General features: G+C 40.6%; 1 protein-coding gene across 1 annotated transcript in view; it reads right to left on the minus strand.

Moving 5' to 3' along the window:
- Window positions 1-9,058: 9,058 nt before the first annotated feature.
- CTDP1 (CTD phosphatase subunit 1) overlaps window positions 9,059-25,492 on the minus strand; it is a 102,123-nt gene continuing 85,689 nt past the window's right edge. Inside the window, exon 13 of the mRNA XM_058832878.1 lies at window positions 9,059-10,097. Within this exon, the coding sequence (XP_058688861.1) occupies window positions 9,956-10,097 (142 nt within the window). The 3' untranslated portion in view covers window positions 9,059-9,955. The remainder of the gene's footprint in view (window positions 10,098-25,492) is intronic.

Consider the following 25,492-nt stretch of genomic DNA (forward strand, 5'->3'; position numbering starts at 1 on the left):
CACTCTCCATAAAAAATTTCTTCCTTATATCTAGTCTGAATTTGCCCTCTTTTAGTTTACAACCACTACCCTTTGTCCTATCCCAGCAGGCCCTGATAAAAAGTCAGTTATCACCCTTTTTATAAGCCCCCTTTAAGTATTAAAAGGCTCCAATGAGGTCTCCCTGAAGCCTTCCCATCTCCAGGCTGAACAATGCCAGCTCTCTCAGTCTGTCTCCACAGGACAGATGTTCCATGTTTGCAGCTCTCTTCTGGACTTGCTCCAACAGGTTCTGAGGACCCCAGAGCCAGGTGCATCGCTCCAGCGGGGCTCTCACCTGAGCAGAGCAAAAGGGCAGAATCTGCTTCCTTGCCCTGCTGCCCACACTGCTTTTGGTGCAGCCCAGGACAGCATTTCTTTTCTAGACTGCAAGTGCACATTGCTGGGTCATGTCCAGCCTCTCGTCCACCAGCACCCCAAAGTTCTTCTCAGCAGGGCTGCTCTCCATCTCTTCATCCCCCAGCCTGTGCTAGTACTGGGGTTTGCCCTCACACAGGTGCAGCACCTCACAAAATTTTTAACGTGGGTTAGGCTTCTAGCTTAAAGTGTGAAAAGACAGAGGAGGAGCAGATGCAAACAAGAATAGTATACTCTTGTTTTAATCAGTCAATCTGTGTGCACACAGGCAGCCAGCTTAACTTGGGCCTCTTGAAGGCACCGATGAAGAACTGCGTGTTGATAGTCTCAAGATGGGACATTAGAAATATTTTAAAACATTTGGCCCAAAATGCCAAGATAATAGGAAGGAAACAGCAAGTGGAAATTCTGCTGATTGCCCATGATGATTTCCACTCAGAGCCGGAATCTCAGGTAGTCTTTATGGAGGCAAGAACTGTCTGAAACAAATGACACTCAAGAGTTTTGTGAGGGACTTGTATTCATGCCACTGCGTTGAAGTCACTTGTGTGTGACATGATTTGCATTCCTCTCACCCCAAATATTCTGAATCTTGGTCTAGTTTTCTTGTTTTGTAGGATACTTCATGGCAAGATTTAATCTTTTAGCTGTAACTCCTCTCTTCAAACTGCATCATTCAGATCCTCTCTGCTGGAAAACAGATGCACCCTCCCGTGCCCAATCTCACACACCAGAACATAAAGAATATATTTATAAGATATTCAAATCTGAAAATGCTTGGATATAATTTCTGAGGCAGTATCCTTGTTACCACTGGAAGAACCTGTTCCCAACATTGCAGCCCACGTGTTCCTCAGAAAACGTTTCTTTCAGCTGTGTCAAAAATTCACAAAAGATTTGAAGGAGTCTCATTTCAACTCAGTGGGAAAATCTCATATTGTTTACCTCATTACACCTCGCTGCCTCAAGACTACTATTATTATTCATAGCCCCTCACATTCAAAATTGTGTGTAAACCCCCACAAAGCTATGAGCTTAGCTTAAAAATCATCAGTTATACTTGTGGCTGAGCTGCTCAGCTTTTTCACAGAGCAGCCAGGACATGATTTCAAAGTTTGCTTCACAACCTGAACGAGCAGAGAAGAAAATTCACATTTTCTTAAAGAGCCAATTGAAGTTCCTGGAGTTCACAGACCCCACCATTTTAAATGGAAAGAGAATTGGTAACAGCCAGTAGCAGAAGTGTGTCACAAGAGTGCTGCAGCAGTATCTACAAAGGTATTAAATGATAATGATCAGCTAAATATCTCTCATGAAAGCCAAGTGAACATCATAGCATGAGAGCTATGAGCAGCGGACCTTCAGTGTCATGCTAGGAAACCCTGCATGATGAAAGCAGCTCTTCCTTTGTGCTCTCTAGGTTTCCAAATACTTCCACAATGACCCAGAAGAGGATCCTGAATTAAATTCTTACTTCTGTTCTGAAAAGTGGTCCATAATAGCTTCCAGAGATGCCAGAGAGCACCTCCTCAGCCCTCGTGAGCTCCTTGGAGGGCTCCAGGGTTTCCATCAAGGGAGACACAGCAGTTTCAACCAGGCAGGACCTGTTTCTCTGGGAGCTCCGTGGTGTCCCACAGCTCTTTGCAGCACAAAGACAAGCAATGGGGGGATATAAGAAAAACAACACATTTTGTGCCCCTAATACCAAGACCTGGATTCCAGATGAGGCTGCTGGGGGATGGAGCAAGGTCCATCTTGACTTGCAAGGACCTTCTTCACCCAAACCCAGGCAGAGACTTGCATGCAGGGGCTGTCTCATACAATTATAGAATAGTTTAGGTTGGAAAAGACCTCTTAGCTCATTGAACCTTTGTTAACCCAGCACTGCCAAGTCCACCACTGAACCATGCTTCCTGGTGCCACATCCACGTGCTTTTTGGACACTTCTCTCTGGACAACCTGTTCCAATGCTTGACCATCCTTTCCGTAAAGAATTTTTTCCTAAGATCCAAGTAACCTTCTGGCACAACTTGAAGTACATTACTCTTGCCCTATCCCTTGCCACTTGGGAAAAGAAACCACCCCCCACCTGGCTACAATATCCTTTCAGGCAGTTGTTGACAGGGATAAGGTCCCCTCTGAGCTTCCTTTCCTCCAGACTGAACACCCCCAGCTCCCTCAGCTGCTCCTCATCGGACCTGTGTTCCTTGTGACCCTTCCCCAGCTTCTTTTCCCTTCTCTGGACACGCTCCAGCATCTCAATGACGGTGCTGTAGTGAGGGCCCCGGAATGTCCTGCTCCGGGCTGCTCCAGGGTGGTTGCAGTCCGAGGTGAGTGAGCTGCAGCAGAGTTGCAATCTGTCCCTCTCCAGCACTCTTGTTATTGTCAAAAGCTCTCGGTTTGCCCTCGCACCAGCTCGGTGGGCCGAGGTGAGGCTGTGCTGTGTCTGTGTGGAGAGCTCAGCGTGGCACAGGGGTGTGTGAAATCTATTAACTCTGGGGAGGCAGCTGAAGGCTGCAGGCAGTCCCGTAATGAGGCAAACGATATAAGCTGGGGATAAAACAGGAATTACTCACGGACTTATTCCTCAGCACGTCCACTGCGGCTGTTAGTGCCTCGCAGATGTCAAATGCAGGCAATTAAAAGTTACGTAAGGCCACAGCTGAAATGAAGCCCTGCTGTGCCCCAGTCTGCACCTACGGGCCCCCTGCTGTAATGGAGCAGCCCAGGGGCTCTGCCCGGTGCCCTGTGCATGGGGTTCGAGCTACAAGGACAGCAGTAGGTGTTGGGCTGATACAGCCCTGGGCACATTCTGTAGAGGAGAATTTCTAATCTAAGGAACCTTGCTTCTTTCCCCTTACAGACTGAGGGCCCTCTCATGTAAGGAAACAGAATCCAGCCTTTGTTCACCTTTCCTTGCCTGATGGGTATGCTCAGATGGATGCACACCAAGCATAGCCCCTGTAGTGAGAGGAGTTCTTCTGGTAATGCACAACTTTCAGACTCTTGAATTTCTTTATTTTCCATCCCACAGCCCACCAGGGGCCTGCTTTCACCTCCTTAGCTGTTTTAGGAATTTAAAAAAAGAAGAGAGATTTAAAATGCCCAAACCCAAAGGGCTGAAAAGTGTCTTGGGCTGCTGACAGGAGGAGCCAGCTGCAGGGGAAGATGTGCTTTGTGCCAGCAAGCCTTTGAAAACCTTTTCCACCAGTGAGGGAAAAGTGATGGTCAGTGAAGTAGATGGATGCTGGAAGATGCACAGCTGCTGTTGTGAGGTAGGCTCAGAGGTGACCCATCTTCCACAGGCAGCCCCTGGAGGGAGGAGACCCAAGGAGGATGCAGCTGATGGCTCTGTCTGTCCTGAGGACACAGCACAGGGCTGCTGTGCACATGAGTCCTATGGTGGGGCTCTCCCCTTGGTCTGAGAGGCTGCCTGAGAGCTTGGATCCAAGGACAGAAAGCAAAAAGCAGCGGAATCAGATGGAGTGCTCTTCATTTGGTATTCAGTGTCAAGGAAAAGAAAGCTTTTCTGTGGGTTGCAGCTATAAGATTGTGAGAGACAAAGTAGAATTATTAAAACATTTATTCATCCAAGGACATGTTGAGCTCTCTGAGGACCAAACCCATCCACTTAATTAAAACAGAGAATCTCCCAAGCACTATTTGTATTGGAACTAAGTGACATATTTAATACTTATGTCCTGAAGGGGTCATACATATCCATAGTGGTAGGTCTGAAAAGATAAGAAGCTTTTCTGACTTGCTGTGCTCCCTGCCAGAAAAGCACCAGTGCCTGGCCTGGAGGCAGCATGGGGAGGAGGCTGTTGCCTATGGGCTTTGCCCCTTACCACTGATCAATAGCAATGGCAGCTTGTGCTGCAGCAAGAACAGCTTGATGTTGTGAAGGAGCAACAACATCCAAAATCTGACAGGCAAACAGTCTTGGGGACTTAGAGATGTTGGTCTCCTGTAGAGAAGGGAAAGGAAGGAGGACCCAGCTCTTCTGACACTCCTTGGTCAAGGTTTCTCCCTCATGATTACTGTCAGTAATACCTGTCACTGCAATGCACTTTTTCAAGGCTCCCCCTGGCAGATGTAGAAGGGACAGAGGAGAACTGCACTGCTTTAAGAGCAGACTTAGAGAAGGATGGGTGTTTTGTAATCGCCTATTAAACCTACATGGCTTTGCAATATGGTTATTGTCTGCCAGCTCTGGTGAGAGTTTGTCTCTCAGGAAGGATGGCAGTGGTGCCTCAGGAGGAAGGTCTGTCTCTATTTTGCTTCCCAGTCTTCTGGTGAGACACGCTGACTCATGGAGGACTGCTCAGTGGAAGAGGACAGCACATGGACACAGCTGTCCATCCCAAGCATAGGGCAACAAAATGCACTTTTACCTCTGTTTTCTCAGGTTAGCATCTGCTCTACCTTTAAAGTGGCTCTAAACCCACCCAATGGCTAAATCAGTCCAGCTTCATCTTGGGATGGAGATCTTTAGAAGTGCCATACATACTTCCATCTACCAGATACGGCTCCTTGTCTTTTCAGAGAACAGAGTTAGGATGGAGTGTGGAAAGAAGAGAATTAATCATCCTCTGCCAAGGGAGCTCTGACTCATGGGGTGGCAGCACAGGCTCTGTGGGCATGAGACCTGCAGGGCTGAGAACTTCAGAGGGTTTAAAAGGGCCCGTGCAAGTCAGCGATGTCAAGTACTGCAAACACATCAAACCCACCCTCTGCTCAGTGCACACGACAGAATCTGAGTCAAAATCAGCCCCCATCTCACCAAGTAAATGTTCTGAGTGCTCTGGGGTTGGGGTCTATGCCAACCCCACCTCCCCTGGGATCAGGTCACGGGACATTTCTGCCACTCTCCAACAAAAAGAGAAAGTCACGAAGAATGAGAGGAGTGAAAGGAATAATTTGCTGTACCAGAAATAGAGTTTGCACAAAAGAGGGCTTGGTTTATAGCTCATGTCTGTTTCTCCACAGTTCTAGCAATCCTGTGTTCCAGGTGCCTAACATTCTTCTCAAATCCTGTTCCCAAATAAAATCTCAAGTGGCTCAAAAAACCCACCACATATTTATTAAAATCCACACTCTCATTAACGTGTGGTAGGGGATTGATTCTCCACTACAGTGCCTGGTTCTGGACTTGAAAGAAAACAAGCTTCTGGAATCATGCAGCCTAAACTTTCAGCTCCTTGAGAAACTCAGAGGTGAGCGCCACACCTGCTTTATGCCTCGTCTGTCTTAGCCAGCAATCGTGCTCCTTGTGGTCACTTTTTTCCTTTCCATTTTCCCTAAATGAAAAAAAAAATCAAAAAAAGAATCTTTTTACTGTAAAGTAGCTGAGCAAAGCCTGTGGACTCTCCATCCTTGGAGACATCCAGACACTGACATGGACATGAACAGATGATCCTCCCTGCCTGAGCAGGGGATTAGACCAGATGACCTCCAGTGGTCCGCTCTGACCTCAGCCATTCTGTCATGCATATATTGATGACAAGACTTGCTCTTCACTTGGAGGACAAAGACAACAGGATTCATGTGGGCCCTGAGGAGATCCAGGAAAGCAGATGGCCTGGTTCTTGGGGACAATGACTTGATGGCTTCTGGGAATGACTGAGTTGATCTTCATGGGAGGCAAGACCAGAAGCAAAGGTTTTTCCATTTATACTTATGAGCACTGTATGACAATGAGGAATAAATTCCTAGAAGAAAGATGGTTTTTTTCCACATGGAAGTAGTCACACCCAGCCTACAAAAAGGCAGTATTTTTACTTATCTGTACTATTTGTTACTGCTGCTACTACAGATCATTTTCTGTCTCTCTCTCTCTCTCAAAGCCAGGTCAGCAGAAGGAGCACAGGATATGCAGCTGCAGCCTATCAGTACAGGTATGTATGCATGCTGTAGGTGATGCTGCCTGGGGGATTGGATACTGCTGCCTCCTATTTCTGGGAGTGGGAAGGGAGAGGAGGCTAAGCCGGGTGCTGGGCTCCAAACACTTCTGAAATGACAACAGAAGGTGGGATTGGATAGGAAAAACAAATGTATAAAAAGCTTGCCTGCAGGTAGTGAGAACTGGCAGTCTTCTCATGCTGAATTTTCAGCTACATGATGAGATACACTTCCTTAACAAGACCATTATGTATTTATTCTTTGACTTGTCACCTACTGCAATGTTCACTGTAGTAAAATTAGGCAGAACTGAGAAATCTTTAGGTACAGCTCCAGGTTTGTGTATGTGTATTTTCACACTTGTAAGACAGTCACCTATTCTGCAGGCAGTAGTGCCAAGAAGGAAAATTGAGACTTCCCACCCTTCACAGAGGATGTTACTATCTAACACTGAGAAAACTCAAGGCCTACTTCACATATGCACAAATGTGAAAGTATCTGCATGCTTGGAGCTTTTGCTTCTCAGTGCTAAGCAACATTTCCTTCGTCTTCCCCTGTCCCCAACACAGGCACAAGAGAAAAGCTTGGCCACTACACGATGCTTTTTGCTTCTATCACAGCTCCCACTACATCCCTGTCCCTGGAAACATTGGAGGCCAAGTGTGGACCAAGCTCTGAGCAACCTGGTCTAGTTAAAGATATCCCTGGTCATTGTAGGGAGACCTTTAAAGGTCCCTTCCAACCCAAACTATTCTATGATCCTCATCAGAACTGTGATGTCTTCTCATTCTCTTAAGAACTGGTGGGGGCAAGTCAAGGAGAAAGTAAAACCCTTGGTCTTTAAATCAAAATGATGGCTCTTGCTAGTTCTTAAACAACCATGAGCCCTTAGGAGCCATCTTTCCTAGCCAGCAGTGACAGGACATGCTTAGAAAGCTTGATGAAGCAAGGTGCCCTTTCTGTGCTCATTTCCACACCTGCCACCCTCTCAGAAACCAGTAGTGCCCAGTGAGTTCAACAGCCTCACTGGGAATCTGGTCTCTGCTTCAGCTGTCAGAGTGCCCTCACTGGCAGCAGGTCCCTGCTAGTGACCTAATGTACAGAAGTAGGGCAAGAAGGCAGGATAAAACACCCAGTCAAAATATCTAGGTCACTTAATGAAGAGTTAAACTCATTTCACAAAGCACATTTGTTGCTTTTCCTAGGATGCTCCTGCACCTTCAGAAAAGTGTAAGCTAGTGGGAGTGAGTGACAACTTCATACATCCAGAGACTTCTTGCTGGCACGTTAGAATGGGCATTTAACTTACCATCTATTAAATCTTCAGTTTCCACTTCTCTCTCCCACCTGTGCAGAGACTGGTGACCAGTACACTCAGCACAGCCACCTGACTGAGCAGGAGGCTATTTTTCAGCAGAGAGCAGGCTTGATGCTTTCTGGGCTGCTCTGGCAGTGAGCAATGTGTTGGTGGCTCTCAATCCTCCCTATGCTAGGTCTCCCCTACTCCAAGGACTGGAGAGTGGCAGGGATTGCTAAGAGATACTGAAGTGCTGATGGCTTTTAGGACTCCTGCCCAGACCACTCCCTCCCACCAGTTATACCAGCATCCACAAAGTAACACTGGGAGGAAGATACAGCTTTTCTCACCAGAGCTCCCCACAAATGATCCCCCCACCAGCACTGTGAGGCAGCTTTGGTGCCTGGGATGCAGCACCCAGCAAAGCCCAGCTTTGCTCACTGGCTGTGTTTATATTCAGAGCTTAAATGCTGCCCCAGAGTTGCGTGACTGGCAAAGACCATCAGCCAGAACAAGTCTCTGCTGAAATCTGCGCTGTCAAGTCATTTGCAGCATCACAGTGACCCAGAAAGCTGATGTTATTTCACATTATTTCAAGTGGGGTTTTAAGAAAACACAAAACATGCCCCACAACCCCTGGCATTTTCGTATTTAATTGCAAGCAGTCATCCTCTGGTAGCTGAGGATGCTGCATTCAGGTTGCTGAAAAAAAATGAAGTATTTTGACTTGCTATTTTACAAGCATTAGTCTTTTTCTTCTGTTATATGATGAAAAATCACTTGGAGACATCCTGCTTGTTTTCATGGAGAGCGACAGCAGGCAGGATACTGTAGCATCCAGCTGTATGGAACCTGTGTACAAGTCTAGGAAATAGAGCATTTTCCCACATAATCCACTATTTTTGTCTGTGGATGCTGACTTTACATTCTGAAGTGGAAAAGCGGTATTAATCTGAAAAGGCTCTTGTATTTTCTCAGTCTTCCTTTTATTGTCATTATGAAACTTTAAAAATAGAGTGCTATTTGTAAACCAGCTGAGATTCTACTGAACTGTTCTGTTTTACTGCTAAGTGGGAAAATTAAGTATTTCTGCACCAGAATGTACTTCCTTTTAACCATGACATACAAACTAATGAGTCTTCTTTTGCAAAGATATTGTTAAAAGGATTCAATCTTCAGGTGCTAACAATTGAGAATAAACCATAGTCCTAGCCACAGAAATTCAAAACCAGAGCAACAACTCTTATGGTAATTTCAGAGGCCAATCAAAGAGACCTGAGAAAAATGAGATGTTAGAGTCCATGAATCTTCTGAGCCAGTGTTTCTCTTCTATCCTTCATCTACCTTCCTGAATCTACAAATTTGCACCTGCTTTCAATGTTTTTCATAATTTTCATGCAGAATAAAGGAAAGATAATAAAGAAAAGTGCCTTATGTTTGATGTAAGGAAAGAGAAACAAAGCATACAAAATGAACCTTTATTAAATGAAAGAAAATCTGTTTTGTGGGTCAAATATGAAATAGAATATACAAAAACTTTACATCAGATTTCTTGTCAAAGAAATTAAATTCTATTAGACTGAAGTAGCACTTGTTCTTTCCAAGACAACACGAATGGGTGAATATGCATCTTGTGGCACTACAGGACCACATAGTCTGCTGTGCTAAATTTCTGGTTACAGAGAAGAAAAGTTAAAAATCTAAACGATGTCTCTAAAAAACCCAACTATTCAACAAAGTAACCTAAAACCATGAACATTGACCACTATGTATTCTCTTATAAGCAAATGACAAGTGGGTCAAGTGCAGAAATCACAAAGCTTGCATATCACATTCTCTGTTTCTATACAAATATAAATAGTCATTTTTTATTTCAAAAATCCTTTTATATTTGATACCTTTATTTGTGGAAGAGGATGACCAGTTTGTCAGATTCCTGCTGTACTACCCAGACAATTCCATCTCCTTTATCTCCTCCTTTTTTTGAAGATTGTAACCCATAAACCACAGCCTACAGTATTTTTAGAAACCAATGTATGTTTAATCACAAATCTTTGTACCACTGTCCCATACATGAAAGTTCTGCAGAGCTCCTAACATGTCTTTGGCATAGCACACCATGTTCCATTTAATACTTTTTTTTTTTTTTTTGCTTAAAAAAGTATATATTCCTTTAGTAAAACAACTTAAAAACATCTATTTCTGATTTTGTAAAATAATGTATCACCTCTTGAGTTGCTTTGCAAAATATACACACATATTTTGGAAAAACATTGAGTACTGACATAAGGGGCTCATCTGAAGTCCAATCTGCTTATGAGAAGTAAAATAAAATTACAAATTCTGTGTTCTGCATGAATCTCACATGAAGTCGTTCAGCTCAGCTTCAAGTGCTGCTGCCATTTCATCTGCTTCAGAACTGCTTCCTTCCTCATCTTCATTGCTGGATTCTTTACTGGATTCACTGGCAGCATCATCTTCATCCAGTTTGCGCTTGTGACCCCTGGAAGGACAGACAGAGACAAGGCCCATGAATGGAAGTGCTTACTGAGAGATCCATATTCAACATGAGAAAAACTGAGGCTAAAGGACTCCTCTTTTTTCAGGCCTAGACAAAAAGTACAGTGCTTGCTTTTTCATGAACTAACAGTAGCCAGTTCACACAATTAATTTTTTAATTGCTGTTATGTACTGTCAGCCGTAAGTGTAAAGAACAAAGTAGTGTTAATTTGTTTCTTCCATTCTTCTAAAGAAAGTATGAGACTGTTTGAAAAGAATGATTTATGTTTCTCTTGCATCCCAAAATTAAGAAGAAAGCCGTTGTGTGAAAGAGATACTACCAAAATACGAATGTTGTAATATGATCTTGAAATATTCAAGTTTCTGCTTTTTTTATAAAAATAAAACCATAACTGATTAACCAAATCTCACTGCACCAGCATCTACACTTTCACGCTTCCTAACTTTGGGGTCCCATCCTTCCCTTTTATGTCTCTTTGGATTAGTACTGCCAGGTTGAACAACACATTTCTTCACATCTCTGGAGAATGAACCAGTTTAAACAGGAAACTGATGTGCACCATACCCTGCTGAAAGAATCATGTTCCTGGCTCTGAAAGATCTCCAAGGAAAATCTAACGCTTCAACTGGGACGCAGCCATAAGAATATAAAGAATTTGGATTTGTGGAATCCTAAAATCTCTTCCTTGCCAAAGGGAATTTTATATCAGACGTGTACTTCTGAGACAAAAATAAAGTTGAGATTTTTGCATTGCACAGAATTCATAATGAGATGTAGAAACACCTTCAAAATCCTTCTAGTTAATGTGTTCAAATTTCAAGCAGAAAAATATATGCAGATGGGCAGGCATCTCTCAAATAACTTCCCTTACTGGGTGGGGTTTCATTAAGAAGAGAATGCATCCACTTGCAGTCATGAAAAACTAATAAAATCATCTACCTATTTTAGCTAAAAGCAGTAATTTAACAATAATCCCATTACTTCTGAGAGCATGGAGAAGATAGCAAGAAAGACAGACCTTTGATAAATACTGGCATGGATTATACATATCCAAAAGAAATAAAGGCAAAGATTAACAGTCAAACTTGTGAGCTTGTAAGCAGTGCTGAAATAGACAGCAATTTTTATTTATATGACACTTTTATTGCTGTTTTCCAATACAGGGGAATACTTATTAGCCCAGACTGCTTGGTTTGTGGGCTGGTTGACTGACACCTGACCTGCCCTTTGTCAGCTTTTCAGGGAGATGGCAAGGTGTGGTGGGAAGTCAGAAGGGGAGTCCAAATCAAAATGGGAAGTGAGCATTACTATGTTCCATGTTCCTTTTCTGCTGCAGCTGTGGGACAAAGAGACACTGCTGCTGCTTTACAGAGCACATCCTCCCACTCAGGTGGGTTTTGCAGTTCAGCATAGGGTGGTAGAAGTAATATTCCTGGGAGGCAAGACTGAAACCCTGGGATACACTCTGGGCTCTAAATCCCTAACAAGGAAAAATGGGATGAAGTAAAAGTATTACCTGAATACTTTGCTACTGAAACTCAAATGTGGCATGCTGAGGGAGTTTCAGGGCACTAAATGTAGCCTAATTCACAATAAAAAGCAGTTTCTCAGGCATAACAGTGATTATTTCCACACAGCCTCTATTAGCATGCAGTTTGGACAAGGAAGCTCCTGTGCTTAAAATGCCCAGTTGGAAGAAATCTCAGCACATCTTCATTAAAAGCTATACAAATGTGTGGAGCCTTATCAACAACTGCTGACTTTGTGATGAATTCAGTCTTTAGAGATAGAGTGCTATTTCAAGCATTAATGATACCATTAGCGAAGAAAAGCTAATTGGGAATTAAAGAAACCTCAAACAGTCTTACTCAGCAAAAGAAACAACTAGTGTGTTCTTTAACCAGTAGTGGGTAAGAAGTACACAGGCGGTGCTAACTGAGAATCAAAGTCATGAAGGGAATCTATACCACAATGCTCACAGCTGAAAACATTTGTAGTCTTCTGTTTGTAAGGCTGCATCCATGGAATCTAATGGTATTACCCACTGAAAAATGAAATTAGCAAGCTGACAGCTGTCATTTACACGTATGAAACATGTACACACAACTGCAGATACTGTATTAAAGGATGTGTCAGGACAAGCAGGCTTTTAGAGCCAGCCCAAATACTGTAAGTTTACTGGGACATAAATCAATAGCACAGATCTCATAGAGAAGAAAAAAAAGGATCTATGAAAAAATAACAGCTCACTAAAATAATATATCACTTCCAGTTCATTATTTCTTGAAAATGCAGAACAGTTAATTAACTAAATATTTACAGCAAATACCAGCAAAATTATTAATTTATGCAAGAAAGTAACTTTTTAAATCTCAATGTACTTCACAGCAACTAGATTTCAGTGAAGACAATCAACAAAATACAGAGATCTGAAATACTCAGTGTGACTAATTAATTAAAGAACAAAGTTTCAGCCTACAAAAAGACTTTCCAGAAACCTTAATGGATGCCTCTCCCATATTTCATCCCTCATTCAGCTGTATTAAACAGTATCTTTACAAATCCAAAAGCCTGACCATTATCTATTTTGTCAGTTCTTGTTATTTCAGCAAGGCTAGAATGACAGCTCTGTTCAATCTTGAGATGAAATATTAGTCACTCATGGGGAGAAAAAAAACATGGAAAAAAAACCAAAAAGAAAACAGAGGTAAGTACTAGTTCTCTATAGAAAAAGAAAAAAAAATCTATCCAAAATGCTAGCATTTTTTTAATTACGATATAAAAATCTTTCAGTATTTGTGTACTGTAAACTGCAGCTTCACAGGTATTCAAAAAACATTTGAATGAGTCTTATGATATCAAATAAAAAGCTAATCCTGACAGAAGTGTGGAGGAAGGACATCAGGGAACACAGAGCTGCATTTTTTCTTTGCAAATTCCGAAAAGAGAGATAACATTCTGTTAAAAATTTCTGCCTTCAGAGAAAAAGCAGTACATCGCCGTGGCAGCACATCTATTAACATAACAAATGATTTAAAATGTGTATTTTCCTCACTGTTTTGTGCCCATTCTTTGTCATTTCCAGTTTCAGAGCCATACTGCATAGCACTTTTGAGTGGAAAAGTTAAGCTCATACAGGATTCCTTCTTACTATTTAGAGAAAATGATTCAGCACCGTTGCAGGCTTCCATTAGCCTAATTTGCATTTTTATAACGAATTTTGCTTGACTGCTATTAAAAGCCAAACACGTCGATAATAACTGAGTATCTTTCACCTCACATATGAACAACTGCCAAAACACTGAATGCAGAACTTTTAAGTATCTGACAACTCTATGAAAAAAACAACTACACTCTAGATTTCCTTTGCATTAAGTATTTTTCCTTTGTAATACTCAGTACTAGCAGGCCCACCAGTTCATTTTGCTGGAAAAATCCTTTCAAAAGAGAACTACAATTCAAAAACTCTCATGTATTTAAGTTAATTGTCAAGAGATTTAAATAAACTACAAATGTAATTCACAATATTAAAAATGAAAAGAAAAAAAACATTTGTAATTAAATAATATAAAAGTAGTTTTTAGGAAAATTTCATCTACAGAATGTTAATGAGAAATAGTGATATTCCAAATGAAGAGACAGGTTTACAAAGTTGCAATAGCACAAGGCGTATGCCTACAAAAATAGCACAGAAAAATTTACTGAAAATGAAAATTTATTTAGCTCTTGATCAGTTAAAATGACCACTAAAATCTGATTACAATGTACAGGTCAAATGAAAACTGCGTTCTTATGAATTCACTTTAAATTTAATTCACTAAGAGAGCCATAAGGAACAAAGTAAAATAAGTCAAGTATTACTTGTTTCTATTATTTTAAGGCCTTAGTTTGTAATTGGCTGAAAATAATGTTGAAAAATCACTCTTCTTAACTGAAAAGCAGATTGTCTCTGGTTTGTTTTGCATCCCAATGGCACCCCTTTAAGAAATACAGTGCCACGTTAAAATAGAAACATCTAATTAGCAAAGGAACTCAAAGGGCAACATAACCCTTGCTTTAAACAAAACAAATCTTTTCCAAACCTTATTTTAAACTTGTAAATGAAAACTACAGAAAGTATTTAAATACACATTCACATATCCTTTAACTTCAAATACCCACAATCCCCATCATTATTCTGATAATGAGTAAACCTCTGATTTTTTTTACAAGTTGACCTGACTTTTTTCAATAGCCCCTAAAATCAGTACAATTACAAAGTAGAGTCTGCAGACTAAATGTGTTTAGTCTTTTACAAGCAATCAGCTTACAGCATTGACATTATAAATTAGGACTTCAATTTGCTACCAAATACAGCCAAGTTTCTCTCTAATGAGAACACTCACACAGACCGTTAAGTAGTTTGGAAGGCAAGGGCTTGGAAAAGGCATTTTGAAACTGCATACTGCCTTCCAACATCATCACAACCCCGCAACACAACCTACACTGCCCCTGGCACGCCTCTGAAGCTCCATGTGGAAGATCTGTCCTCATTTCCAAACACACCTAGACCACAGCTTTCTCTAAACTCCTTCCACAATGGAAAGAAGGTGATGTAGCATTTGGTAATGTAACTAGGATTTGACTTCCTTCCACAGGAATTTGACCATGGGAACAAAGTATTCAGACACATTAGTTCTCTGGCAATATTCTTCAGTTAGGAAGAATTAGGGCTGGTTATCCAGCTGGTTATCCAGTAAAACTCTTCTCCAACCCATTCTGAAGATGCCAGCCCAGTACTTGGCTAACAAGCTTCAATGCCTTGAGCTCTGAGAACACACAAACCAAAAATTAATGTTGGGAGCATTAATATGTTACATGAGACAGACAAGACTGTTAATTTTTCAGAGAGATGTTCCAAGTTTTGCAGTTATGTTTTTTTAACATGGGATACATGGCAGTATCTTTAAGGTCCCTTCCAAGCCAAACTCTGATTCTATGCCCTTTTATGTACACTTGATACAAGAGTGAGCAATTGTCCATAGCCTGCCTGTAACGCAGGTGTCTAACCTCTGGCAATTTCCCTCATACATCTGTGCAGGAACACTGGATTTTCTGTCCCAGTGCTGCTCCCTGGCACTAGCACAGCACGCTGCCAGGCACACAGCCGTGGGAGCAACAAACAGCATCACCCCAGCACTACTGGCAAGCTGCAGTGTGCTTTCACTTTATGCTCGTGCTGGGATAAACAGGACACTATTTACTGCTGCAGTAACAAATGCCAGACACCTCATATATTTCCTCAAGAACTCATCCAATGCTGTCTGCAGGATTACAGGATGATCAGAAATCTAATATGCAGAAAAATGCACTGAGAATGTTCCTTGCACAGCCTCAGGGTGCAGAGAGAGCCCCTGTAGTTGGAGGAACAGAGTGTTTTCAATGCTTCTCACAAAAACCTCTTCTAGGCACCCACCAATTCCAACTGACATCTTCAAAGAGTATTTTAACTAACACAACACTAAAGTGAGAGCTAATTAAATTATGCACAGCCTCAGTGCCTTTCTGCTGTAAAATTTAGCGCACCTGTGCACAATTCCAATGGTGAGAAACTTCTGGAAACTGAAAACCATCCTACAGCAGCTTTATATGTAGTTCTCTGAACTAAACACTCAATGTATATCTACATTAAGAGTATTTTAAATCAGGAAATCACAGAAAATTTAAAGTAACACACTGTAGCAATTTCTGGATTTAACAAGGATAGTTTGCAGATTTTGCTAAAATTGTCCCATTGATGAGCCTGTGTTTTCTTAGTACTCAGATCAAGGGAAAAGTTTAATAACATCACCCCAGTGCGGTTTCTTAACAACATTAATGTTTTCTTTAAGAAAATGGTGATTTCTTTATAGTTAAACATTGGGATATTCCAAAACCAAACAGTGTAGCAATAAAACTTTCAAATTAAACGCTGTGTGATTTTCTCTGAGCTGAACTAATTTAGGTATAGATAACAATTAAATTGGATAATGGAAAAATGAAAAGTTGAACCTACAACTTTGCTTCTGTAATTAAATCACAGAAATATAAACTGTGTCCCTAAAATACTACTTGTTATTAACTTCAAGTTGTTTAAAAATAATCCATGTAGTTATAAGACATTTACAACATGCAATATGACAATTTCTTCAAAAGGCAAAGGTGACAGTGGCAGTTTTATATCACACAATAAATAATCTTGTCATTGACATGTAGAAGACAACAGAAAATTAAATATACTTTTCACAGTGTGGAATACCAGATTGTTACCTGAGACTTTAATAAGGGGAAAATGCACAGATGCACTCTGGCATATCACTTCTTAATCCTGTTTGAAAGCTAAACCAGGCCTTTGTTGTTTGCATCAATTCTCTTTCTAGCTTCTTCTGGTTTAAAAATATTACTTTATTCTAACAACAAAAATCAGGCAGTAATTGTATAGCTCTGTAGAGATTCTGGGTAACTCTGGGAAGCTGTAATAGGATATACCAAGGCTCAGCACTGAGCAAAGGAAGTTTTAAGCCTTCCTTCCCAGTGCCTGGGTGGGCATTGTACAGCAGCTCTCCTGGGATTTGGTTTGAAAAAAGTTTTTTGAAAATGGACTAGTCCCTCAAACTAATTTCTTTTATAGGAAGGCGACAGTCTCAGATAGTGATGAAGAATAATGTCCTCATTAGAGATCTAAATATGAGTCATTGTTTTAAAGAATGGTTGTATGCAGTAAAAATATAAGATGAAAAGTGGGCGAAAAACCTAAGATGTATGGGCAATTTAGAAAATTCAAAACAAGAAGTTGGAATAGAAACTGATGGCTTCCAACTGGTATTCCAACTGGTTTTCCAACTGAAGTTGGAATAATCTGATTTATCTGAGAAAAGTCCAATTGCCTTCATTTTTCTCACAGGAACAAAATGTGCATATGGAAGTACTCCTGTGCCAATATAATGGAGAGCCAACTCCAGTTTGAAGACCCCCCAGAACTGCAAAGTAATGCTTGGAATCCTGATTGGATTTGCCACCATCTCTCACAAGCACTGAGAACACTCTTCAACATGCATTATTTGTCTTCTTAAATTGTTAAGATGATATTTAGCTGATAACACACTGACTGTGCTAACCAAGGAGGCTGGAAGTAGGATTTGGTATATGGTGACTTTTAAAATTAGATATCCATAGATGATCTTAATCTGTGTGTTACGGACTACACCAAGTTATACTGAAAGATGATTTTGCCAAAGCCTTCAATTCTGATTTATACTAACTTTTCTCCTACTTTGTCCTTGTTTTCAATAAATAAATGAGATTAAATTGCAAATAACTAAACCAAACATCCTTCTAGGACGTTAATTCACTGCTTTGCTCACAAAATTATTAACTAAGAACATCTCTGTTCCATCACACAAAATACTGAAAATAAGACAAAACACATCATTGACTCTATACGGATATTGGTAGTACTGTCATCTCCACTGAGGCACAAAAACCAGACCCAAATTCCTTTAAAATGTTGTGGTCTATGGACCAAAATATACACCCCCTTACCACAGAGGTATATTCTTTCATGAAATGCACTAGCTCACTCCTGCCAAAAATGGCCAGACCTTCATCCTCCTCACACTGATATGTGATTTAACTGGATAATCCCCCTGTTTATTGACTCTGTTGCCTGCCTCACAGTCTGGTAAGCCAGTTGTCCACAATCTCCATAGTCAGCTTCCAGTGAGTCCTTCCTGCACAACAGCTGGGGAACTGGAGCTGTTGTGGGGCTGTGGGTTACCCTGAGGCACCTGCAACTCAGATTGCTCCATCTAGCAATGGACTGCAAGATTTGTTCTCTGTTTCATACAACATCTTCCTGCAATATTACATTTCTCTACTACTTATTTCTTTATTCCAATGGCAAGACGTGATATCTTGGCACTCCTCACTTCTTCCTGAAGCCCTGACAACTTAGATTTTTCTTTATTTATTTGTTGAAATTGTACACAATAAGTAATTCTTTCATGCATTAAAACGCGTTTTGGAAGACTGTTTTGGAGACAAAACTGCATTATAATACAAAGCTATAGAGAACCTACAAAATAATTTATCAGCATTAAAAAGTTAACACGACTTCAGACAGTCCATTTTGCTACAGGATGTTTTGGGAAAGCTAGTAAATTACAAAATGAAATGACATCAAGGCAGGAAGTTACTTCTCAGTACAAGAAATTTTCAAAAATATGTTAGAAATTTGGTCTAGAAACTGCTAGGCTTCCATTAGAAACAAAGTAGTGTCACAGCTTGGTTTACAAGTAAGAAAAATCTGAATCGAGGTTTTAAGAATATATGCCAGAATCACATGACTTTTACATCAGTTTTATAAGGTTAGCATAAATGATATATACAGCATAAAAATACATGCAATACATCTGAAACAGAATGCCACCCATCTTTCTTTTAGTGTGCAATTCCAACAAACTCCCCAAAAAGTGAGTCTGCATTCATTAAATTTGGATCTCTACAATACTGGGTCAGTGAGCATCACAAATTCAATCTGGATGAAAAGGCATGTGCCAACCCCCAGCCTATGTGCCAAATGGAATCACACTGCTGAGAATTCCCCATACCTGTTGTTTTCACACCAGCTCTGATGTGACAAACAACCCAGTGCAGCAGATCGCAGCTCTCCTGCCTCACAGTCTTGATCCCCTCTACAGTCTGCTCTACAATTTTTCTGTCGATATTTCTGGAATGAATCTGAACTAGCAAAGACAGTTTATACTTGATCTGTACTTTCTGACGCAAAGCTGCAATTTTTCTGATGGTGCTGTCCAAAACCCAGATTCAAGTGATTATTCAGCTGTAGTCTCCCCTATACCACTAATGAAGAAGGCATCTGAAGAAGCAGCAGCTCATTATCTTTTATCAGTCCAGAGTAAAAGGCAGCTACTGAACCTGTGTCCTGGAGAGTTAATTTTCTTTCCACAAGCCAGTACAGTGTGATGTTTTCAATTCAGTATGAGACTGATGTAGATAACACACTGATGGCTCAGTCATTGCTCAGCAGTACTTACCCTGAGCCAGGGGCTTTTCAGGTTCCTGTGCTCTGCCAGTGAGGAGCTGCACAAGGGAGGGAGCATGGCCGGGACAGCTGACCCAAACTGGCCAAAGGGATATTCCAGACCACAGAACATCATGTGCAGCACATAAACTGGGGGTAGTTGGACAAGAGAGACTGACTGCTGCTGAGATAGAAGCAGCAAGGTGGCAAGCAGCTGTATCGTGTGTCACTTGTTTCCCTTAGAGAAATTAAACCTATCTCCTTCTCATTACAATTATTATGATGCTATTAAAATATTTGATTTTGTTTCAATTATTAAACTGTTCTTATCTCAAGCCATAGTTTTTTTGCTTTTTCCTGGTTCTCTGCCACACAGGGCAGGGGGAAGCAAGTGAGTGGCTGTGTGGTTCTTAGTGTCTGGAGTTAAAGCATGACATTATCCATGTAATGGTACTGGCCATAGGCTCCCTACAATTATTAAGTCGCCTGGATGTATGGATGTGCACAAGTGAGAAATGGGAAAAGGTGTTTCTCTGGGCGCCAAACGACTAGACAGACACAGCACTTCAAACATGTAACAAAAACTGAGACTGCAACAAGTTGTTCTCTTTATAATTGCACTCTGAGAATGAGACAGCCACACTGTGACAGGAGCAAGGTCTGCAATGCCAGGCAGGGGACCAGACTCTTCTCTGACCTTAGGAACAAACCCACTTTACAGGCTCTCTCCCAGACTGTCAGAACACATTTCACAGCTAACCTCACTCAGATACCCGTCTCCTTCTCAGCCTGCACAGGTGACCCTCAGGGGTGAGGGGCAGCGCATGGGCACAGCCCTGGCAGAGAGGGGAAGCCCAGCCACGTATCAAAACCTTGCAGGCAGTTCTGGCCCCACTGCTCAGATGCTGTTTATCCACCCCTGCTAACACCTGGGACACTAAAAGCTTTCTGGTATTGCCATTCAGTGGTCTGAAGCAAACAGCAACATCACCTGAGACACACATTTTTTCTGTTAATCTGCAAGCTTTACAGGTTCTCCACCTAGCAGGAACATAATTTGCAAGAACTTTTAACATGATGGGCTTGTCTGCTGGGTTATTTCATTGCAACTGGCAAAACATATACTGTCAGGTATTCAATTGTGTTTTCCAGTAAATATTTACTGGGATAGTTAACGATGTACTCAAGCCACAGTGGTAGTCTGAGAAACAGCAAAAGGAAGCTCTGAACAGGAGACATTTCCCACAGCAAATAGGGACCGCTTCTGTGCAATGCAGTGGCGATATGCTTGGGTCACACAGTAAAGGACATCTTTGCTGCTGTGACATCTATTGTGGTGTGGAGAACTAAAACATCCGTATTCTGCTTTCCACGTGCATGGCTGACAACAACGCAGGGACAAATCTCCACGACTGGCTTAATACAACAGTCCTTTGTAGCCTTTGAACTTTGAAGTTCAAGTTTTCTAAAATATCTGATTTTGTTCTTCCCAATAGAAGAATCTATTAGGAGTTCAAATGATTAATAAACCAGATGGAAATGGGAATATCTACCCATTTTGATTCCTAGATTTCCCTCCCTTCCTTAAGAAGCAGCACTGCTTCTCTTCTACCAGCATTTTTAGCACACGCTTCAAGCTGGCATTTTAATTGAAGATATACACTGCTGTTTAGCAGCCATTAAAGACTTGCAGTGATCAAGATTAATGCACATTAGTTATTATGTGGAATTTAAAGTACTTTTAGAATTCATTAGGGAAACTAGAGCTATTTTTCTTGATCGGAACAATGTTGCCTTACAGTATCCCGCTAATGTCCTAGGTCTCAACACAATGAAGGATTAAAAACCTTCACTGACAGTTCTTAATGTACTTCTTGGTTTCCTTATCCTCAAGAGATATTTAGATATCCGCATATCTTACTAAGGAAAAACATAAATTGTTTAATAGCTCATAAATTGCACTGAAGCATTCAGCCAGACTAAAGGAAAAAATGCTGCCTAAATTACCTGAGGGGCAACCCCCTGCTATTCTTCAGCTCCCAGTGCAGCTCTCTCACCAACATGCAAAACAAAGCAGTATGTTACGGCTTGCCTCACCCTGAACTTCTGCTTTGCATCTTTCTTATCCCAAACCATTAGCCACAGATACCAAACAACATCAATATCTACAGACTGCTGGAATGGGCTAGTGGAGCTGGTGGTCTTAAGTGCATAAATACTCACACAGTGTTGGGAGAACTGTTATGTGAGTGGAAGCAGGATACTGGAACCTGGTGCTGTTAATTACTCCTGTGCAGGAACAGATATACATCCAAAACAATCTGATGCTCTAGTTTCTTACCAGAATTCAGATTCCATCAGAGAAAGGAACTGACCCTCTGTGTCACAAGTACTCTGAAGTTGAAGACAGAATGAAATGGTTTTCCTACTCCTCCCTTTGTGAGTGAACACTAAGAGATCAGGTTTTTAAATTCACTCAGGGTTCTAGTTCTCACCCTCTTGCCTTGGCAATCACATAAACCAAGCTGGGGCTGCTCATTCTTCAAGGTGGCAGACCATTAAGCAGATTAAGTCAGTAACTCACAAATTCTTTTCCTGTTATCCTAGTTTCTTGCATCCTTCATTTCTTCAAACTTAAATTGTGCTTTTGGCATTTTTTTGATCTACAAATACCTAAATGAAATGTTTCACATAATAGCATCTCTCCCAGATGGGCTGGAGTAACCAGCATCAGGTAACTGCCCTTCATGCATTGTTCTGAAAAACTCTTCGCTCCCACAACCTAGAAGCTCAAGGAGTAGCATTACATTATCAAGAGTTCTCTGTGTATGGAAGCTTCTCATACAGGGTCAGAGAGCTCCTAGTACCCTGGACTAGGGTTAGACTGGAATTTCACTAACACAAGTTCTCTTCCTTCTTCACCACAAGCACCTACTCTGCTGTAGGCTCCCAGGACTTTCTCAGGGCTATTCCGACTCCCAGGCAATTAATTCATGCACTTTCTTTCAACTTCAATCTCAGCAATGTGGATTTTACAGATCACTTAACTGTGATATACTAATTAATGCAAACAAAACACTCATTCTTGATTCTGAGACAAACTCATCGCTACTCCACAAATACAAGGAAAACAGAGCTAAATGAAAAGATAAACATGTTGACCTAATTTCTTCTCATGATAGTCTTGATCATTGCATTGGGGTCCTGGAAGGGTGCCAGGATCATCCCTACCACATATGGCTTCTTCTCCAAGCTGAAGTGTTGTTTTTCATTGCTTTGTACTTTCTTCTTTAGCTAGCTTCACAGTTAAACAAGAATTCTCTGCTAGAAAGCACATCTCTTTTCTCTGTTCTTTCTGATTATGTGAATACCTCTCATCATTTTTCAGCCCTCACTCTTCCCAAAATGATTGTAACAATTGATTTCTAAAGTCTGCTTCTACAAAAATCCAGCTCTTGTAGACTGGTGCTTCTTGCAGATATATTATAGAAAATTATTCTCCCTCAGGCTCTAGTCACTCCATCGTCCCAGGATGGAAGCTATTAGTTAATGGCTCTGCAATGATAAAAGGCAATGACTGCAGAAAGACTTCTATTTCAAATACATTGACGCATTAGTGAGAAATCAATTACATTACTTCACTCAGAACTCTTAAGTTATAGACAGAGTCATTGAATCATTATAGACAGCAAAAGTTAGAACAGAGAAATGTAAGAATAACAGCAATTCCTGCACATACGTTATCATTTATTAGCACATTTAAGGAAACAAGGAGAACAAGGCAAATACTTTCCTGCTTGATGACCTATATTATGGTTCCAAACTTTTGCCCCTGGAAAAAACAGCAACTTAGATTCCCCAGTTAATTTTACAGAAACCATCACACTTCTACTGAAAAGCACAAGTGAAACCTATTTAGTCTTAAAGTGAATTGAGAAAAGTAAGGATCTATTTTAACTGCATTTTCCTAATTCTCATAACATACTAGTAACTTACAGACTTTTAATTGCTTGTGTATCCTTCCCCTGAAGTACTAGAACTGTTAGAAAGTAGCGTCGTGCAGACTCGCACATTTAATCGACATAGTACTGAAATAGGAAAACCCATGACCAATAAATGGCATTGATAACTTAGTATATAGAGAATTTGATCAAAAACACACTAAGACAAGCTAGCTTTCAAATACAATACTGAAAGTAGTATCAGAGAACTTTATGCTATTTTTCACTTTTCCAAAGACACTCCTTTTCCTGATCTCAAATGCATAATTGCCATATTAACTAGCAGGTATAACCATAATATTAGCATAAGCCAAGTAATAACTGCACACACAGACACGAATGGACTGAATAATAGCGTATTATTGCATCTGAACAACTTCTAGGTATTTTCACAGTTAGACAGCAAAAGAAGCTGAAGGCAGATGGTCACTCTAACCATGCTGTATTTCAAAGCATTTTCAAGCTTCCCATCTGATCGGGTCTAACACAAACACAAATATTATAACCCACTGCTTTGTGAGAAAAGTAGTCTCATGCAGTTTGTATGTCTTTTGGCAATTTACATACTGTAGAGGGAAACATAAAGATACCACAGAATTATGTTAAAGTATCTTGCACAAGTTCAAAGCACTACTGTTCAGCTTTTTGGTGAACAATGAAAAAAATATTTTTAGAACTAAAACAACTTACATTATTCTTAACATAAAACTTTATAGATTTAGGTTGAACTTAACAGTTTAAGCGGTGAACACCTCATACCGCCAAATGCTAAAGAAACTTGCCAAAAGAAGCAACATCATATCTACAAAGAAAGGCTTTGGAAAAAATCTCTTACAAAAAGGAAAGAAGGTTAAAAATTCAACTGCTGTTTATATTTGATAGACTTGATGTGAAAAAACCCTTATGTTTTGTGGATATAAATGTTACTGAGAAACCATTTATTCAAGTTGTTTAGAAACACTGTACAAGAAAAATAGCTCACATATTCTTTTCAAAAAAGACTCATCCTAGGAGAAATCAGCAAAAGTCATTCAGCCCTACTGAACTTCAGCTATGGCACCTGCTTTGTAAGACTTATGAAAAATCCCCAGGTATTTGATAATATTGCTGTTTACAAGGACAAGATCAGCACCACTGACCAGGCAACAAGTCAGCAGCACACTGGATGTATTCCATTCTGCTGCTGCATCTGTGAGCAGAGTCAGTCCTCTTAGGACAGCTAATATGGACATAATAGGCATACCTACCACTCTGGTCATTTTAGTATTGTGGGAAAGGTCCAGGTATACTTTAAAGAGATGCGTTGAGATCAACCCAGGCTCTCACAGTGCACATTAATTCTGTGCCAACATTTGCTTGGTTGGACCTGAGAACTTTTAGACTGTGCAGTTCACTTTCTAAAAGCCTTTAGGAGAATAAGAATCTCCATTTTAAAAAAGATAAAAAAAAAACCTGCAATGGAAATTTAGCAGCTTGACACTTTGAGCAAACATGCACAAGCTGTGCATTTGCTCCTTGTAGGAAATATAGAGAAATACGAGACCAAGACTGAAGTCTCATGATCGAAATGTGAACCATCACTTTGGTTAATTTTAGCTGCAGTTAATAGTCTAGATGTGTGAAAGTTCACACTCTCAGTTCTCCTATGTGATTTTTTTTTCCTTATCCAGTTAATGATCTGAGGCTTTCCAAAATGTCTCTTCCTCTTTAACAGATATTATATTAGACCTTTGCAGTAACTCCAAGTATTTCAGAACCTGTCAGAACAGCAATGAAGTGAACAATGTCCTTCTGTGATTTTTCCTGAAGCAAACTTTGCATCTAACACTTGTGCTTAGTGTATTAATGACGTACTTTTCCCAGGAGTCCTAGAACAAGGACCTTCCTCTTCAGTAGTTTAATCAGTATGGCTTTGTTCCCTTATGCATTTTATGCATCTCTGAACACGCAACACACCTAGTAAGACCTATATTTTCTCAACAATCTTCCAGTGATTTTGAATTTTGATTTTGCAGTAAATGAAGATTGAACGAGTTGAGTATCTAAACATTCCCATGCACAGTGCAATCCCTTTCTCCTTTCTTTGCACATTAATAACTTCAACACAGGAAAGTATTTTATCAAGAAAAAAATTCAGGATACATCTCTGACAAGTAGAAAGAAGAAAGAGCATTTCATGTAAGAATATAGCAAGAAGAGATATAGATACAAATATAGAGTAGAATTAAAACTGCTTTTCCCTTTTGACAGGAATTGTAAGCCTAGTGCAGTAACTGAAAAACTGAATTTTCAGGTAATTATATCACATCTGAAAA

The sequence above is a fragment of the Poecile atricapillus genome, chromosome 2 (genome assembly GCF_030490865.1).
Source record: "Poecile atricapillus isolate bPoeAtr1 chromosome 2, bPoeAtr1.hap1, whole genome shotgun sequence".
Lineage (NCBI taxonomy): Eukaryota > Metazoa > Chordata > Aves > Passeriformes > Paridae > Poecile > Poecile atricapillus.